This window comes from Salmo trutta, chromosome 17 (assembly GCF_901001165.1).
Source record: "Salmo trutta chromosome 17, fSalTru1.1, whole genome shotgun sequence".
Taxonomy (NCBI): Eukaryota; Metazoa; Chordata; class Actinopteri; order Salmoniformes; family Salmonidae; genus Salmo; species Salmo trutta.
In genome coordinates this window covers 52076474-52095404 of record NC_042973.1, presented here as the reverse complement: position 1 = coordinate 52095404, position 18931 = coordinate 52076474, and the positions used below count along the sequence as shown (strand labels likewise).

The 18931-nt window shown below is 42.4% G+C and overlaps 2 protein-coding genes across 4 annotated transcripts; one reads left to right on the top strand and one right to left on the bottom strand.

The window, feature by feature from the left end:
* Positions 1-804: 804 nt before the first annotated feature.
* On the bottom strand, positions 805-6666 carry LOC115152384 (UDP-xylose and UDP-N-acetylglucosamine transporter). Of its 3 annotated transcripts, XM_029697210.1 has the most exons (10): positions 6274-6590; positions 5926-6039; positions 4070-4172; positions 3890-3939; positions 3532-3613; positions 3222-3282; positions 2519-2628; positions 2137-2212; positions 1715-1790; positions 805-1243 (listed from the first exon to the last, which is right to left on the bottom strand). In XM_029697210.1, exons 1-10 carry the CDS (start codon positions 6399-6401, stop codon positions 994-996), a joined length of 1050 nt encoding a protein of 349 aa, XP_029553070.1. In that variant the 5' UTR covers positions 6402-6590; the 3' UTR covers positions 805-993. The 3 variants fall into 3 exon arrangements, with proteins under 3 accessions (XP_029553070.1, XP_029553071.1, XP_029553072.1); XM_029697211.1 differs by lacking the exon at positions 3890-3939 and having other exon boundaries at positions 3532-3584; positions 4070-4137; positions 6274-6666; XM_029697212.1 differs by lacking the exon at positions 3890-3939 and having other exon boundaries at positions 3532-3629; positions 6274-6568.
* A 209-nt stretch (positions 6667-6875) lies between these two features.
* On the top strand, positions 6876-18415 carry golt1bb (golgi transport 1Bb). The gene is made up of 5 exons (XM_029697209.1): positions 6876-7101; positions 10028-10119; positions 16497-16675; positions 16971-17052; positions 17349-18415. Exons 1-5 carry the CDS (start codon positions 7077-7079, stop codon positions 17385-17387), a joined length of 417 nt encoding a protein of 138 aa, XP_029553069.1. The 5' UTR covers positions 6876-7076; the 3' UTR covers positions 17388-18415.
* Positions 18416-18931: the final 516 nt, after the last annotated feature.

The following is an 18931-nucleotide window of genomic DNA, read 5'->3' as shown; positions in this document are numbered from 1 at the left end:
GGAGACCAGACGCGCTGAGCTGGCACCATCCGCCCTGGCTCGATGCCTGTACTCGCATGGCACTTGCGGGGGGCTGGTATGTAGCGCACCAGGCTATGCACGCGCACTGGGGACACCGTGCGCTCCACAGCATAACACGGTGTCTTACCAGTACCACGCTGCTTCCGGTAAGCACGGGGAGTTGGCTCAGGTCTGCTGCGCTCCCTTTCCGCGTACCAGCGCCTCTCAGCTCTCGCCGCCTCGATCTCCCACTGCGGGCGGCAAGAATCCCCAGCTTGAGCCCATGGACCTCTCCCGTCCAGGATTTCCTCCCAAGTCCACGAATCCTGAACGCTCCTCTCCTGGCGCTTCTCCTTCCTCCGCTGCTTGGTCCGTTGTTGGTGGGTAATTCTGTAACGGCTGTCTTCGTCGTCAGATGAAACAGAGAAGTCATCGTCAGAAAAGGTGGACCAATACGCAGCGGAGGATGTGTTCATCATTAGTTTTTTAATGAAAAAAGAGAACACTACAAAAACAAACAAAAGACGACAGCAAACAGTTCTGCAAAATACAATTACACACAAAACCCAAAGGAAAAACATGCTCCTTATGTGTGACTCCCAATCAACAACAACGAACTTCAGCTGTGCCTGATTGGGTGGCCTGGACCTAGGAGGAGGCACAAAACGGCCCAAAACACAGAAATACAAAAACCTAGAAAAAGAACATAGAACGCCCACCCAATGTAACACCCTGGCCTAACCAAAATAAAGAACAAAAAACCCCTCTCTATGACCAGGGCGTTACACGTTGGCTCTATCTCAATTTGTCTTTCTGTGATTTCCTGCATCCTCTCACTTCTATTCCTTCTCAACCATATTGGAGGAGATGGTCTCAGGTCCCCCCTCCCGTGGACCCTCTTCTCCAATTCGTTTTGAGAAGGAGGCAAAGAGAGAGGATGCAAGGAATTGACGAAAGTGCTGCGTATCCCTCCGCCTTCTTTACTGCATATTACTACGTCTTTTTCTTCTTCAGCTTTTCGCTTCCTCTTAACGCCGTGCAGATGCTAGTCCAGACCTCCGTGTAGATCAGGGTGCCCAGGAAGACGACTCCAGTGCCCACCCAGTGCCAGGCGGTGAAGGGATTCTTGAAGAAGAGGATGGAGATGATGAGGCTGAGGAACTTCCTCAGAGTCACCACCAGGGTTACGGTGAGAGAGGCACACTCTGTGGTCAGGATGAAGACACTGCGGATACACACGTATCTGAGGAGGGTGAAGGACTGGTAGAGGATGATGGTATATGTTTAATCAAAACTGGTCTAAAATGTGTGTGTGTACGTGAGTGAGAGAGAGAGAGAGAGAGAGAGAGTGTGTTTGCATCGCAATTTGTAAGGTGAATGTCCATAGTTTTCTAGTAGACAGAGACGTCAGTAACAGTGTGTTTGTTAGCAGCGTTGTAAAGAAAACTCTTGGATTGGTCTAATTTGTTTCCAATGGGATGAATTCCCCTCCAAGCATGCCAATTTGTGTTCAGTGACTACACATACAGTGTTTACTGTGAAAGTAAGATTTTAAAGGAGCTGAAAGAAAAACAGCACAACTATGGACAACTTCCAATCCTTACCGGGGCGGCAGGCAGGTAGTCGCTGGTTCGAATACCCGAGCCGACAAGGTGAAAAATCGGTAGTGACTACACACATACAGTATTCACTGTGAAAGTATTGTAAAGGATACTGTGTGATGACGTTCAGCAGTAGGTACAACCACAACACCGGCACAGCCTGGCCAATCACAGGAACCTCTACAGGAGCTGGAAGACAAATGTCATTTAGGCTACAGCCCAACTCTGGACAATATGAATTCAACATAACATTCATAACATCAGTGAGAAAAGACTAGCCTGGTCCCAGATCTGTTTGTGCTGTCTTGCTAACTCCTATGGTTATTGCCAAGACAGCACAAACAGATCTGGAACCAGGTTATCAAAGACACCAACAGACATAACTTTAAATTATTGAAGTTAGTGAAGCAATTTCCAATTAATCCTTCAACTGGGATTTCTGAAAAACCTGGAAACTTTGCAACTCTACTCAATGAGGAGGATACTTTGACATGTTTTCATACAAAACTTTCCTAGAAGACTGTATTTGACTCACTGCTTTGACTGAAGAGGACACAGTGGTTGTAGATGTCTGAGGACAGAAGCAGGAACCCAGGCAGAGGCAAGCAGTGCTGAGAGAGAAATGACAAACATTTAACAACTGCAGAGAAGATACATATATAGAGTAAAGTATACATATAAACACCCTATTATCAATGCACAGTGCACACAACACTGAAAATGCAGACACTTGGTTTGCACCAAATATAGATCAACAATTGTAGGGTGGAGCATTACCTTTGGTGAGAAAAGCAAAGTTTAATATCCCCATTGTCAGGGGATAAATTACAATTACTTTTGTGAGTTACTTTGCCTTTCAAGTATACAACATCTGACAGGTTTGGAATGCATACAGGAGTTTTGGGGTGGGCGCGTACATTATAGAAGAGAGCCTCCTTGGAGTGTTTGCCATACTGCTTGTATAGGGTCTCCTGGAAAATGCCCATTCTCGCAGACATGAGCAGTGCAAAGGTCAACATGGCGATACCTATAAGAAGAACAACAACAAACCCAGAAAATCAGTTGTATCATGATTGAGAAACGGATACTTTAACCATACAGGGAGAGGGAGAGAGTTGTTGGTTGTCAGTCTGTACAGTAGGGGGCCGTTTGTTTGCTTGCTGACTGCAGTCATTTTGCCCATTTCTACATGTAGAATCAGTACTTAGCACCTCTGTTCAGAGGTGCTAAGTACTCTCGTCTGGCATACACTACAATCCTACCGGTGTGTCTGTGTCTTGTATTAATGATTGCATTAACCATTGTCAGGTTAAAATGGGAATGGGGTAGATTATGCACTAAGGACTTGCAAGTCCCGTAATTTCCTATAAATATGTATGCAGGGTTTGTGTGATAGTCAGAGTTGTGTGCTCTTATTTCAAGCCATTGTCCACCCTTTGTCAACAACAGTAACAATCAGTGTCCAGTTCTCAGATAAAGGCAGTCCCAACTAGTCGAGGCAAGGCAAAGATCTTATTAACAAAAATGCAAGTCATTCTGGAACAAAGAAATCTGTCTGAGAAGACTCCATGTCTCACTCTTATATGCACACCGAACAGCCAAAGTCCATGTGAGACTTACCTATCAGCCAGTGCAGGAAGGCATATACACCTTGATCATCTGAGCCCTTAGTACCTACATTCTGAAAAGTGGATAACAGAGGTCACTAAATAGCAGAAAATGTAACAGCCCAAAAAACCTACTGAAGATTTCCCTGTACAATATGAACAAATATGTACTGACTACTGTATACGTGTGACAGATTGTAATAACTGTAACACATGTGTAACAACTCAGCTACTAGACATTGCGGCTGCAGCCCACGGTGCACATTATATGGAAACAAAGTGTGTGGTTGAACAGAGTCATGTTAATATTATGAAGAGCTCACCACTTGTTTGGCGGACATGATGGTGCATATGAAGATGCCCAGAGACACCATCGCTACGGAGAGATATTTACTCATTGAATACCTGCAGGGAAAAGATGCTGTACATAGTTTCAGAACCTCCTTATAACCAGAACAGGCCAGACATCTTAGGCATTTCAACAGCAGCCATCATGGTCATGCAAAATAGTGACAAAGGAAGCAATACATTCCTCTGATGCTATAGCTCATGCGGCAGAAAGGCAAAAGTAGCCTATTCATTTGGCTAACTAATTAGTAACATCTCTAGAGTAACAGTAACGTGCTAACATGGTAAGGGTTTGTAAGACTGCCAAGTAAAGAGAAATTATGCAGGGGATACCTTTTCTTCAGAATTATTATACCCAGGATCATATTAGCTATTAACGATCCCTGTGAAGATATAAGCAAGGCATTTGTCAATCAAGAAGGGATATTATTGGATGTTGGTAATAAGTGGTACTAAAAGCATCAGATGTTGAGAGTTAAGAGCCATCAGAACATTTATAAACAGTAGACTTACAGATCTGAAGATCATGTGCAAAGGCATAGCGATGTTGAAGTTGAGAGCATAGTTGTTGATCACACTGACTGTGAAGAACATGGTCACCATGATTACATAGTTGCTATTAAGAAGAAATGAACACAAAAGGTTGAAATGAAAACGGTGCTCCTCATCCCTGACAGGACAGGGAGACAGACGGACGGACAGACAGACAAGCAGACAGACAGCTCAATAATTCCATCATTGAAGCTACATTCTCATACATTAGGCCAGGTGTTCCCAAACTTGTTCAGCACTGGGGAATACCCTGTGCCCCCCGCGCACGCGCCTCGTCTATTTCTACAGGCACAAGCACTGTTCATGACACAAACTGTTCACACCCCTCTTTTGCGGGTTTAAGCTTACTTCCTGCAATTCTACACATTTTGTCATGGGCGCGAAGAAAATTGTGCCGTTTTAAAGCAAATGTTCTTGCAATTCTACACATTTTTCCATGCCTAATGTGTATTCATGTGATATTTGAGTGACAAAAAAATGACAACAATATCTATGGGCTAAAAAACCTCAATAAAAAAACATTAGCTGACATGAGCTAGTTGATCTGGACATTTCTGACAAGTTATAAATAGCTCTCCAACAATGGTGGTCAGTGCCGTTTATTATGAGGGAGGCCGATTTTCTTTTCTCATGAGCATGCCGTTATTTCTATGACAGCATATTGGATGACTGTCATTCATATTCCATTCACCCAGTTCAATGTAACATCAATAGGTTTAGGCTACTACATGATACTCACATTTTCCCTATTCCCATCATGAGTTTGCTACAACCTAGTGTAACCGATGTGAAATGGCTAGCTAGTTAGCGGGGAGTGCGCGCTAATAGCGTTTCAATTGGTGACGTCACTCGCTCTGAGACCTTGAAGTAGTTGCTCCCCTTGCTCTCCAAGGGCCGAGGCTTTTGTGGAGCGGTGGGTAACGATGTTTCGAGGGTGGCTGTTGTCTGTGTGCAGAGGGTCCCTGGTTCGAGCCCAGGTATGGGCGAGGAGAGGGACAGAAACAAAACTGTTACATTGATGCTGTTGACACGGATCACTGGTTGCTGCGGAAAAGGAGGAGGTCAAAAGTTGGGTGAGTGTAACCGATGTGAAATGACTACCTAGTTAGCGGGGTTTGCGCTTATAGCGTTTCAATCGGTGACGTCACTCGCTCTGAGACCTTGAAGTAGTTGTTCCCCTTGCTCTGCAAGGGCCGCGGCTTTTGTGGCGCGATGGGTAACGATGCTCGTGGGAGGCAGTTGTTGATGTGTGCAGAGGGTCCCTGGTTCGGGGCAAGGAGAGGGACGGAAGCTATACTGTTACACTAGCCTATGAATGAAAGTTTACGAAGTAGGTGCACACAGGTCGAGAGAAAAGTTCTCCAAGGTATGCAAAGACTAACATGACAAGAGGAATTGGTGATGTACTACCCAATTTCGAAATTGCACCTTGTCCATTTTACTATTACAACTTTCAAGAATAAATTTAATGCTGGACTGAGTTCCTTTAAAAAGGAGGGGAACCGCCGATCCCAGGTAGCCTGGCGGGTAGGAGTGTGGGGCCAGTAACCGAAAGGTTGCTGGATCGAATCCCAGAGCTGACAAGGTAAAAATCTGTCATTCTGCCCCTGAGCAAGGCAGTCAAGCCACTATTCCCCGGGCGCCGAAGACGTGGATGTTGATCAAGGCAGCCCCCCCACACCTCTCTGATTCAGAGGGGTTGGGTTAAATGCAGATGACACATTTCAGTTGAAAGCATTCAGTTGTAGAACTGACTAGGTATCCCCCTTTCCCTTTCACCCCCCACAGTTTGGGAACCACTGCATTAGGCTACCTACCTCATAGGGATGGCTGGTTTCTTTCTTCCAAAGTTCGTCTCGAAGATGAACCCCTCCAATGCAATGAAGGCAAATTGAGCAAAGGTCACAATGTTGCCACATCCTGGGAACTCTCTTGGAGTAGGAAAAATATATAAAAGTGTACATGAATATCATTAATTATTAGGAAATATGCTAGCCTAAATAATAGATTATTGGATATTAAGCATTGCAGCATCTTAGCTAGGCTTATATAAACTTGTTCTTTAAAGAATGCATAAATATTCTAAAGATGTAGCTAACCTCATTCAACTAAGCTAGTAGCCTAGTTGTCAATAGTTGTTGAGGAGTTCAGAGTTGATCACTGACCTTACAAGCGTTTCCAGAAACACAACATTGCTGCAGCACCCAACAAAAACAAGAAGTACTGCAAAAATTGTATTCATGTTTGCAGTTATTGGGGGAAAATAACCTACGAGTACTCCTAATACGGACATTGTGTAAACACTGAGGTTTTCTGCTCTAATTATATTTATTAAAAAAACGAATCGAGTATTTTCTTGAACACGTCACCGGTTGCACTCTTCCGGATTGCCTACGCATGGATGTTGTAGTAGCTATATTTTTCAAGCAGAGAACCACATTTCCCATAAAGATGGCGATGGGACGCTAAAAGAAATCAGTTGTATTGAGTCCAGGCAGAATTTTGTTGGGGGTTAAGGATACATAGTAACAAAATACATATTCACAACAGAGAGGAAGAGGCGAAGCGAGAGGGTTCACTCTCGCCATAATCTGTCCAAAATAAACCTAATGTGTTTATTATGGGTTTATCTTGGACCTAAGCTTAAGCTTGTCGCCTGCCTTCCCATCTTTGGGACAACGACTCCAATTGTTAGGGCGGAGACATGGGCATCTCGTCATTATATACAGATCTCTGTTCACAAATAGCAACACACACATCCCCCATATCTTGACTTTTTATCACGACTAAAGCTCTACGCAGCACCGCGCAGAACTGTTTCCCGTGAACGTGTCATTTGAGCGTGCGTGAACGCATGAATCACGAAGAAGACGTGGCGCCAGTTTTTCCTCTGCTTCAACAAGCTACCGCTGTCTAACGATTATTGAATGAGCACAAGTGATTTTCCAATCGCTACACTTCCGACAAAATGATTTCTCTAACGGATTCCCAGAGTAAGACCGTTTCATTTATAAATTACATGTTTAAAGCGTTGTTGTATCTTCTCTTTGTGAGCAGTCCTTCTAGCTAGCCAGGTTGAATGAATGGGACCAGTTGGGCCCATCGCCCTGTTTTATGAACGACCTATTATGAACTTATTACACTGCTAGTCAAATCATGGGCGATAGCTAGTTACCTACCTACTCCTGCTCATAAAGTAACGAATGTGCAGACAAGAGAGAGTATATGGATGGATGCTTTAGGTGTCAATCAATGTCAATGGAAACAATGTGGCTAGTTAGACTTGAATGTATAACATGTAAATAAAATGAGTAAGTCTACCTCTGATAAGCTTCCCAGTAAAGCATTAAAAACAATCAAGCAACCCAGAAAAGTGCTAAAAAATAGCCCATATTAACATATGTAGCCTAAGAAACAAGGTCCACGAAGTCAACAACTTGCTTGTAACAGATGACATTCATATTCTGACTATCTCTGAAACTCACTTTGATAATACCTTTGCTACAGTGGTAGCAATACATGGTTATAACATCTACAGAAAAGACAGAAATGCCAACGGAGGCGGTGTTGCTGTCTATATTCAGAAGCACATTCCTGTAAAGCTTAGAGACGATCTAATGTTAAATAATGTTGAAGTAATATGGCTACAGGTTCATCTGCATCACCTAAAGCCCATTTTTGTGGGAAGCTGCTATAGACCACCAAGTGCTAACAGTCAGTATCTGGATAATATGTGTGAAATGCTTGATAATGTATGTGATATCAACAGAGAAGTATATTTTCTGTCGATTAAAATATTGACTGGCTATCATCAAGCTGCCCACTCAGGAAAAAACGTTGAACTCTGCCTGCAAGTCAAACTACCGGGGTAGTTACAAACAGCACAGGAATTAAATCAGCAACATGTATTGATCACATTTTTACTAACGCTACAGATATTTGCTTTAAAGCAGTATCCAAATCCATAGGATGTAGTGATCACAATATAATAGCCATATCTAGGAAAATCAAAGTTACAAAGGCTGGGCCTAATATAGTGTGCATATATAAGAGGTCATACAAGAAGTTTTGTAGTGATTCATATGTTGATGATGTAAAGAATATTTGCTGGTCTGTGGTGTGTAATGAGGAGCAACCGGACGCTGCACTTAACACATTTATGAAATGACTTATTCCAGTTACTAATAAGCACGCACCCATTAAGAAAATGACTGTAAAAACTGTTAAATCCCCTTGGATTGATGAGGAATTGAAAAATTGTATGGTTGAGAGGGATGAGGCAAAAGGTATGGAAATAAGTCTGGCAGCCCAACTGATTGGCAAATGTACTGCAAATTAAGAAATCATGTGACTAAACTAAATAAAAATAAACTACACTACACTGAAACAAAGATAAATTATATAAAAAATGATAGCAAAAGCTTTGGGGCACCTTAAATAAAAATTTGGGGAAAAAAGCCAACTCGGCTCCTTCATTCATTGAATCAGATGGCTCATTCATCACAAAGCCCACTGATATTGCAAACTACTTTAATGACTTTATCATTGGCAAGATAATAAAACTTAGGGATGACATGCCAGCAACAAACGCTGACACTACACATCCAAGTATATCGGAACCAAATTATGAAAGACAAGAATTGTACTTTTGAATTCCGTAAAGTCAGTGTGGAAGAGGTGAAAAAATGATTGTTGTCTATCAACAATGACATCCACCGGGGGAAAATTACTGAGGATAATAGCAATCATATTGTCGCTCCTATTTGCCACATCTTCAATTTAATCCTAGGAGAGAGCGTGTGCCCTCAGGCCTGGAGGGAAGCTAAAGTCATTCCGCTACCCAAGAATAGTAAAGCCCCCTTTACTGGCTCAAATAGCCGACCAATCAGCCTGTTACCAGCATTTAGTAAACTTCTGGAAGAAATTGTTTGACCAGATACAATGCTATTTTACTGTAAACAAATTGACAACAACATTTCAGCATGCTTATAGGGAAGGACACTCAAAAAGCACGGCACTTACACAAATTACTGATGATTGGCTGAGAGAAATTGATAAATAGATTGTGGGGGCTGTCTTGTTAGACTTCAGTGCAGCTTTTGACATTATTGATCATAGCCTGCTGCTGGAAAAATGTATGTGTTATGGCTTTACACCCCCTGCTATAATGTGGATAAAGAGTTACTTGTCTAACAGAACACAAGAGGGTGTTCTTTAATGGAAGCCTATCAAATATAATCCAGTTAGAATCAGGAATTCCCCAGGGTAGCTGTTTAGGCCCCTTGCTTTTTAAATTTTTTTACTAACAACATACCACTGACCTTGAGTAAAGCCAGAGTGCCTATGTATGCGGATGACTCAACACTATACACATCAGCTACTACAGCACTGAAATGACGGAAACACTCAACCAAGAGCTGCAGTTAGTTTCAGAGTAGGTGGCAAGGAATAAGTTCACCCTAAATATTCTAAAACTAAAAGTATTTGGAACAAAACACTCACTAAACCCTAAACCTCAACTAAATCTTGTAATAAATAATGTGGAAATTGAGCAAGTTGAGATGACTAAGCTGCTTGGAGTACTGTCATGGTCAACTGTCGTGGTCAAAACATATTGATGCAGTAGTAGCTAAGATGGGGAGAAGTCTGTCTATAATAAAGCGATGCTCTGCCTCTTAACAGCACTATCAATAGCAGGTCCTACAGGCCCTAGTTTTGTCGCACCTTGACTACTGTTCAGTCATGTGGCAACAAACGTACAGTGTGTTGTGAAATCTGTGAATGTATTGTAATGTTTTAAAATTGTATAAACTGCCTTAATGTTGCTGGACCCCAGGAAGAGGAGCTGCTGCTTTGGCAGCAGCTAATGGGGATCCATAATAAATACAAATGTATTGACTTCTAGTTTTGGCTCCACAGAAATCGGGATGGGGTTGACAGGCTTTGGCGTGTTCTTCCTCTTCTTTGGGATGATCCTGTTTTTTGACAAAGCTCTTCTTGCCATTGGAAATGTGAGTTATAGCCTACTACGTAATCATAATGTTTGCAATAGATGCCCTGCTACATGTATGTCCACCTCTTTTTTTTACGAGAATGATCCAAAATGTACCCCTTACCGGCTGTTTACATTTTACTAATTTAGCAGACGCCCTTCTCCAGAGCGATTTACAGTAGTGACTGCATACTTTTTCATAATTTTTTCCCCCCTCATACTGGTCCCCCGTGGGAATCGAACCCACAACCCTGGCGTTGCAAGCACCATGCTTTACGGGACTGGCGTGTACACTATACAAGCAGTCAAACCCTAACGACGCTGGGCCAATTGTGCGCCGCTCTATGGGACCAATCACGGCGGGTTGTGATAGACTGGAATCGAACCAGGGTCTGTAGTGGCGCCTCTAGCACTGAGATGCAGTGCCTTAGAGTGCTGTCCACTCAAATCAAATTTTATTTGTCACATGTGCCAAATACAACAACCTTACAGTGAAATGCTTACTTACAAGCCCTTAACCAACAATGCAGTTTTAAGAAAATAATCTTTTTTTGTAAGACATAAGAATAACAAATAATTAAAGAGCAGCAGTAAATAACAATAGCGGGGCTATATACATGGTGTACCGGTGTCAAGGTAATATGTACATGTAGGTAGAATTATTAAAGTGACTTATGCATAGTTAATAACAGAGAGTTGCAGCAGTGTAGAAGAGAGGGGGGTGTAATGCAAATAGTCTTGGTAGCCATTTGATTAGATGTTCAGGAGTCTTAAGGCTTGGGGGTAGAAGCTCTTTAGAAGCCTCTTGGACCTAGACTTGGTGCTCCAGTACCACTTGCCATGTAGTAGCAGAGAGAACAGTCTATGACTAGTGTGGCTGGAGTCTTTGACAATTCCAACCCCTACTCGGGATCCCCAGTATGGGTTGGAAGCTATGGTGAGCTTCGATTGGTCACTTGAGTTGTGATATCGTGGAGGATTTTTATTTTATTTTATTTCACCTTTATTTAACTAGGTAGACCAGTTGAGAACAAGTTCTCATTTACAACTGCGACCTTGCCAAGATAAAGCAAAGCAATGCAAAAAAATCAAACAACACAGAGTTACACATAAACAAACGTACAGTCAATAACACAATAGAAAATAAATATAAAAATCTATGTACAGCATGTGCAAATGTAGGGAGGTAGGCAATAAATGGGCCATAGAGACGAAATAATTACAATTTAGCATTAACACTGGAGTGATAGATGTGCAAGTAGACATACCCCCTTGCTCTTTTGCACCCCAGTAAGTAATAATATGGGGATGAGGTAGTTGGGTGTGCTATTTACAGATTGACTGTGTACAGGTACAGTGGTCAGTAAGCTGCTCTGACAGTTGATGCTTAAAGTTAGAGAGGGAGATATAAGACTCCACCTTCAGTGATTTTTGCAATTTGTTCCAGTCATTGGCAGCAGAGAACTGGAAGGAAAGGCGGCCAAAGGAAGTGTTGGCTTTGGCGATGACCAGTGAAATATACCTGCTGGAGCACGTGGTACGGGTGGTGTTGCTATGGTGACCAGTGAGCTGAGATAAGGCGCGGCTTTACCTAGCAATGACTTATAGTTGACCTGGAGCCAGTGAGTTTGGCGATGAATATGTAGTGTGGGTCGGCCAACGAGAGCACACAGGTCACAGTGGTGGGTAGTATATGGGGCTTTGGTGACAAAACGGATGGCACTGTGTTAGACTACATCTAATTTGCTGAGTAGAGTGTTGGGGGCTATTTTGTAAATTACATCGCCGAAGTCAAGGATCGGTAGGATAGTCAGTTTTACAAGGGTATGTTTGGCAGCATGAGTGAAGGAGGCTTTGTTGCGAAATAGGAAGCCGATTCTAGATTTCATTTTGGATTGGAGATGCTTAATGTAAGTCTGGAAGGAGAGTTTACAGTCTAACCAGACACCTAGGTATTTGTAGTTGTCCACATGTTCTCGGTCAGAACCGTCCAGAGTAGTGATGCTAGTCGGGCGGGAGGGTGCGGGCAGCAATCGGTTGAAGAGCATGCACTTAGTTTTACTAGCAATTAAAATCAGTTGGAGGCCACGGAAGAAGTGTTGTATGGCGTTGAAGCTTGTTTGGAGGTTTGTTAGCACAGTGTCCAAAGAAGGGCAAGATGTATACAGAATGGTGTCGTCTGCGTAGAGGTGGATCAGAGAATCACCAGCAGCAAGAGCGACATCCTTGATATATACAGAGAAAAGAGGAGGCCCGAGAATTGAACCCTGTGGCAGCCCCATAGAGACTGATAGAACTGTGCATGCTATCTCTGCAGTAGATTGCAACTCTGCCCCTTTGGCATGTTCTATCTTGTCGGAAAATGTTATAGTTAGGGATGGAAATTTCAGGATTTGTGGTGGCCTTCCTAAGCTAGGATTCAGACATGGCTAGGACATCCGGGTTGGCGGCGTGTGCTAAAGCAGTGAATAAAGCAAACTTAGGGAGGAGGCTTCTAATGTTAACATGCATGAAACCAAGGCTTTTACGGTTACGGAAGTCAACAAATGAGAGCGCCTGGGGAATGGGAGTGATGCTGGGGGCTGCAGGGCCTGGGTTAACCTCTACATCACCAGAGGAACATAGGAGGAGTAGGATAAGGGTACGGCTAAAGGCTATAAGAACTGGTTTTCTAGTGCGTTCGGGACAGAGAGTAAAGGGAGCAGATTTCTGGGCGCGGAAGAATAGATTCAAGGCATAATGTACAGACAAGGGTATGGTAGGATGTGAGTACAGTGGAGGTAAACCTAGACATTGAGTGACGATGAGAGGTTTTGTCTCTAGAGGCACCATTTAAGCCAGGTGAGGTAACCGCATGTGTGGGGGGTGGAACAAAATGGCTAGCTAAGGCATATTGAGCAGGGCTGGAGGCTCTACAGTGAAATAAGACAAAAATCACTAACATTTACATTTAAGTCATTTAGCAGACGCTCTTATCCAGAGCGACTTACAAATTGGTGCATTCACCTATAATATCCAGTAGAACAACCACTTTACAATAGTGCATCTAAATCTTTTAAGGGGGGGGGGGGGGGTTAGAAGGATTACTTTATCCTATCCCAGGTATTCCTTAAAGAGGTGGGGTTTCAGGTGTCTCCGGAAGGTGGTGATTGACTCCGCTGTCCTGGCATCGTGAGGGAGCTTGTTCCACCATTGGGGTGCCAGAGCGGCGAACAGTTTTGACTGGGCTGAGCGGGAACTGTGCTTCCTCAGAGGTAGGGAGGCGAAAACCAAAACAGCAATAGACAATGCATATTGACATTAGGGAGAGCAGTCCGATATGCTCTGGGTTGATATCATGCTGTGCAGACTGGCAGGAATTGACCGGGCTGAGGCTGGCTGATGTCCGAGTTAACGGCGATGACCGCTAGCAGTGGTTAACTGACTACTAGCTAGTAGCTAGTTAGCTGGCTAGCTGCTGAAGTGGGTTCCGGTTCAAAAGTATGAAAAATAGCAGATCCATACCACATTGGGTGAGGCGGGTTGCAGGAGAGTATGTTCAGTCCGTAGTTGGAAATAAAAAATATAAAAAATATGTACGAATTATATACAAAGAAAACTATATATACACGGGACAAGACAAACAAAACAGACGCCGACTGCTACGCCATCTTGGAACACGGTAAATACGATGAATAATGTTCATCTTTCATTTCTATTCAAGGGGCTTTATTGGCATGGGAAACATATGTTTACATTGCCAAAGCTTTCCCCAACTTTAGTCCTGCCCTGTTCAGTTCCCTCGCCCATGTTCGTATCCCTCAACAGTTCCGACAGAGAACAATGAGACAGATATTTCACTGGAAGACCAGTGGCCGGCAGTGGGAGAAGATGGAACGAGAGGGATTTTAGCTGAAATTCTGCACACTTTCTCATTAATGAAACATTTGATCTCAACGCAGTTTTCTGTTCCCAAAACTAAAATCTGTTTTGAACAGAGTGGACAAAGTTTTGTGGACTTTACCCTTTGTCAAAGATTTTCAAATTGCGTTTTTTAGGAGTGCAAAGGCGAATGGAGTTATTGCACACGCACACTTCACAGAGTAGGTGTTCCATCGCGGAAATATGCAAATGTGCGCTAGAACGCGCCAATAGAATCTCGCTAGCTTGTGCTTGGCTCTGCCCACCTCCTTGCTTGTACAGGCTGTGGTCTATCCTAGTTCTAAAAATCTTTGGTTCAGATGTTTCAATGGTGGTGCCACTTCCTTAAACGCAGAGTTATTGTGGAAGAAAAAAAAAACCGTTTTAGCTAGAATTGTGGACAGTGCCCAAAACTAACCTTTTTATCTACCAGCCACTGTAGCAGGTAGATTAGATATTTTACTAGGGCTGGGGCGATACCAGTATCGCAGTACTCGTTAGTATCGTGGCAACGAAACAAAACACGAAACGGATTTAACATCTTGTTGGAAACAAACATTATGTTGTCATCCCAAGTAACATGTATTTATTTTCCAAGTTATAACACACAGTATTGTATGTACAGCAAGAGATTGCTCTGCTTTGTGTTTTTTTCATTTTTGCCATGGAAAGAATATTGCCATGGTGTCGTCACAGCCCTATTTACACACAGAAGAAAAAGACTGATGTGCATGCATAGTAATGTTTGTAAAACAAGAAATGTATTACTTGTAAGAAATTTGGAATGTTGCGCAATGTCATTTAAATATTTTGTCACCAGAGTCTTTTAACCAAAATATCACAGATTAGACATTTTCGGCTGCCCCTTTAAGGTTACTGTGGTAACGGGGCCATCCCAGTCATCACGTGCAGTGCCTGTGAAAATCTGAGGGACTGGGCAAGTTCAAGCGGATCACTTTTGTCAAGTAATTGACCATCGTTGGTCACCACCTTTCTAAGTGTGTTGCATTATGGTTATAAAAATTGTCCGGCTTGCGACTATATGTCGACTCCATGAACTTGTCAAAAATAATGAGATAAAAGGTCATGCAGTTTTTGAAGTCACTGCAGTTGCTTCTCACCAACAGCACCATGCAGCAGCCATCACCTGCATTGTGTGGGGCACAATTTGCCAACCAGTCATTACGGTGTTTTTGTTTGACTCACGTGAGTGTGGCAAAATACATGACTAAAACAGGAACCAACTTTGTCATATCTTAAAGCTACAGGTGATACAAATAAAGTGATATTTGAGACCTTTCTAGTCTAACCAATGAATTATACACACGTTATGTTTCCAGTGTGTGATATGGGGGTATAGAAAAGTTTCTTTTGACATTTTATATAGACAGACATTGATAAACAATAGCAGCTACGTTGACACTGCCATGTTGATCTGATCTTAGCTTGACTTTCGACTACAGTGGGTTGCTTTCGCCATTACCGCTCAAATGAGCCCACACTCTTTTCCCGCCACTTTGATTACAAAGGGATTTTTATAGCCGGTTAGGAGAGCATTTTCCCTAACCTCAGTCTCCTGACCTGCTACGTTAATTCTCCTAATCTGCTACGTAAATTCTCCTAATCTGCAATGGAAAAAGTGGCGTGAAAAGAGCGTTTCCTGAGAATCTGACTTGTAGCCGAGGACGTTTCTTCTTCACTAGCACTAGACTCAAACATAAAAAACTAGTATGTAAGGAAAATGTAAATAGCCAAGAAACAAGAGGACAGTCTCACTTTAAGCTTTTGAGTAAATTAGACCAATTTTACGCCTGTGCGCATTTCTTCTAAAAACAAATCTTTCAGCACTTCACTCACAGTGCACACGGCCCCTCAGCCAGGCAGTGTTGCTGTGCGAGGTGAGATATAACGTTAGGATTCATAGTTCTTTGTGTAATTACCAGATAATAAAACAAAATGGCAAAAATACTTTGAAAACAGCTACTGCAGCATTTCCTTTGCTACAGTATAAATCACAACTCGCATGTGCTCATATTTGACTTTAATATTCTTGTGAAATGCTCACACTATAGATCCCTTAGTGTGACCACCTGCCAATGTGGCTGGTGAATTAGATATTCTACCTGCCAATGAGAAAATCTGTTAATTTTAGGCCCTGGTTTGTGGAGGGCTTTGATGATTCTTTGTTGTATTGCACTGCCTACTAATCTACAGTACTAGTACTGTGTCTCTGATCAGACCACTGTGTTAGGACTTGTCTAGCTGGTATGTGTCCTCCAGTCGTTTACATAGCTAAATTAAGTGAAATGACATACTGTACTGCACTAGCCTTGCATCCAAAATGCTTTCACTACTACGTTTCAATGTTGAAGTGAAACGGCAGGGAAGTGTAGCTAAATCAATTTGGATGCCGCCAGGCTAGTAGTGCAGTATACTGTCATGGGATTCTAAAAATCCTCTAACCTTTTATTTCTCACCCCTGTGTTTGTGTGTCAGATATTGTTTGTAGCAGGCCTATCCTTTGTCATCGGCTTGGAGCGTACCTTCAAATTCTTCTTCCAGAGACACAAATTTAAAGCCACAAGTTTCTTCCTGGGGGGTGTGCTGGTGGTTCTGATTGGCTGGCCTATCATTGGAGTGGTGCTGGAGATCTATGGCTTCTTCCTCTTATTCAGGTCAGTTGGTCTGAAATGGACAGTTAGCCAAATATTTGAACAAACTTATTTTTGGCCATGTTTTTTTCTTGATTCCCTGCTTCCTCTCTCTCTCTCTCTCTCTCTCTCTCTCTCCTCCTTTCTCAAAACCTCAGAGAAGCAAGGAGAACATTGGAGGAGAAGGAACCTCAGATCTTCTCCAATGCTCTCATTGCTTCCCTCTAACATTTTGCGAAGTAGGTGAGGGAACAGGATTTGAAAAATCAATAAATACTTTTGAGATTCACCCCAAATGTCACCCTCTTCTCTTTTCCAGGGGCTTCTTCCCAGTGGCTGTAGGCTTCATCAGGAGGGTGCCTGTCCTCGGGTCCATACTCAACCTCCCAGGGATTAGTGGAGTAAGTATCAAGTTTCAAGTTTATTTGCCACGTGTAATGTAATAAAGTTCATAGAATTGCCAAAGTCGGCTGTTTACGGCTCTTTGCGCCTTGCACCATTGCCCTTTGTTTCTAGGGGCAAGTTTTCTAGACACAAATTAAGCCTAGTCCTGAACAACAACAAAAAACACTTTCAATTAAGATTATTAATTGAGCTTGCTTTTTAGTCCAGGACTAGGCTTAATCTGTGTCTGGCAAACCACCCTTAAATGACAAAGATTGTGGTTTACTGATAATACATTTGTATCTTTTTTCAGTTTGTGGACAAAGTCGGCGAGAGCAACAATATGGTATAACAGTGAACATCTTTGGATTGGAGGATATGAAATCGCTTTACTCTATTTATAATAGTTTATATTGGTGACTTTTCTCTACTGGTCAACTATTGGCCAAGACTACCCCCATGTTAAAGGTCAAAGCTGTGAATCAGAAACCTCTTTCTGTTCAAAGGAAAATAATGTTTCTTTGGGCAGGCGTATGAATACAACTGGTATCGTAAAGTTTCCTTTGACGGAAACGGTCTTATAACCTGGTTGCCATCGATGGACATTGTTACTAAGGGACTACTTTATTTCAAGGCCCAATGGGTGAATTGGGCCCTTTTTGTGTCACTGCCCGTTCCTGATCGACTGATAATGATGATTGACATATGACTGGACCAACCACTAGATTGGACATCGCTATGGAGGAGAAGTCTTGAATCTGTTACAGCAGTCTTTCTTCTAGAATGTTGTTCTGGAATGTTGTCTGTACAGTCAGAGAAGTGTTTTGATTACCTTGATGAAGAGTTTCTGGAATTTTTGTATGGCTGTTTAGAGTACAGTTGTGTTTCACCTGGGTACTGTTCAGGAGGATGTAGCTTTACAGAACGTTCAGATAGAAATGTGTTGTGTAGAACAGATGTGATTCTGTCAGATAGGGAATTATGTCAGCTCTATTTATTCTATTTCTATCTGCAATGTTCAGAATGTTTTGCATCACTAAATACTAAGCTGTTGAAGATGAATTGCCCTGTGCGCACAACGGGTCACAAATGGGTACATTCATTGTCCAAGCTTGTCCAGGACACCGGGTGAGTTGAATTTACACATTTTAAACTATTCCTTCCTGAAGTGAAAATTTCCACCCACCTGGGGCACTGGGCGAGCTAAAACGAATGCATCCAATGCTACAGATGTGTCTCTACAACCCAGATATTGATGGTCTCACAGCAGCTGGGCTTTGTCACTTTCTACTTAATGTATTAAGAGGTTTGTCAGAGAGATCTTTTACTCAATGTATCTTTTGTAAATACATACTTGAAATAGTGTGTTTTAAAAACAAATTCGCCTGACAATTTTTTAACACAAAATTCAGATTACTAATGTAGACTAAAAGAACAGGCAATGCTGCTTTAAAAACTAGTGATGTACATGTAACTGTCAAAATCAAGGAAACACTTGAGTAAATTAGGAATAAAAAGTATATTGAAAGCAGGTGCTTCCACACAGGTGTGGTTCCTAAGTTAATTAAGCAATTAACAGCCCATCATGCTCTGTCATGTATTAAAAAAAAGCTCAGTTGCCCATTATTTTGGCTACCTTGACTAGCATAAAATATTTGTGACTTTGGAAGACGTGTTTAAAGTGTGTCAGTCCCCAGATCTCAACCCAATTCAACACTTATGGGAGATTCCGGGGCGGTGCCTGAGACAGTTTTCCACCACCATCAACAAAACACAAAATGATGGAATTTCTCATGGAAGAATAGTGTCGCATCCCTCCAATAGAGTTCCAGACACTTGTAGAATCTATGCTAGCCTCCGGTTTTCAGGGGAAATGGAAGAGCGAGGCAGTGACAT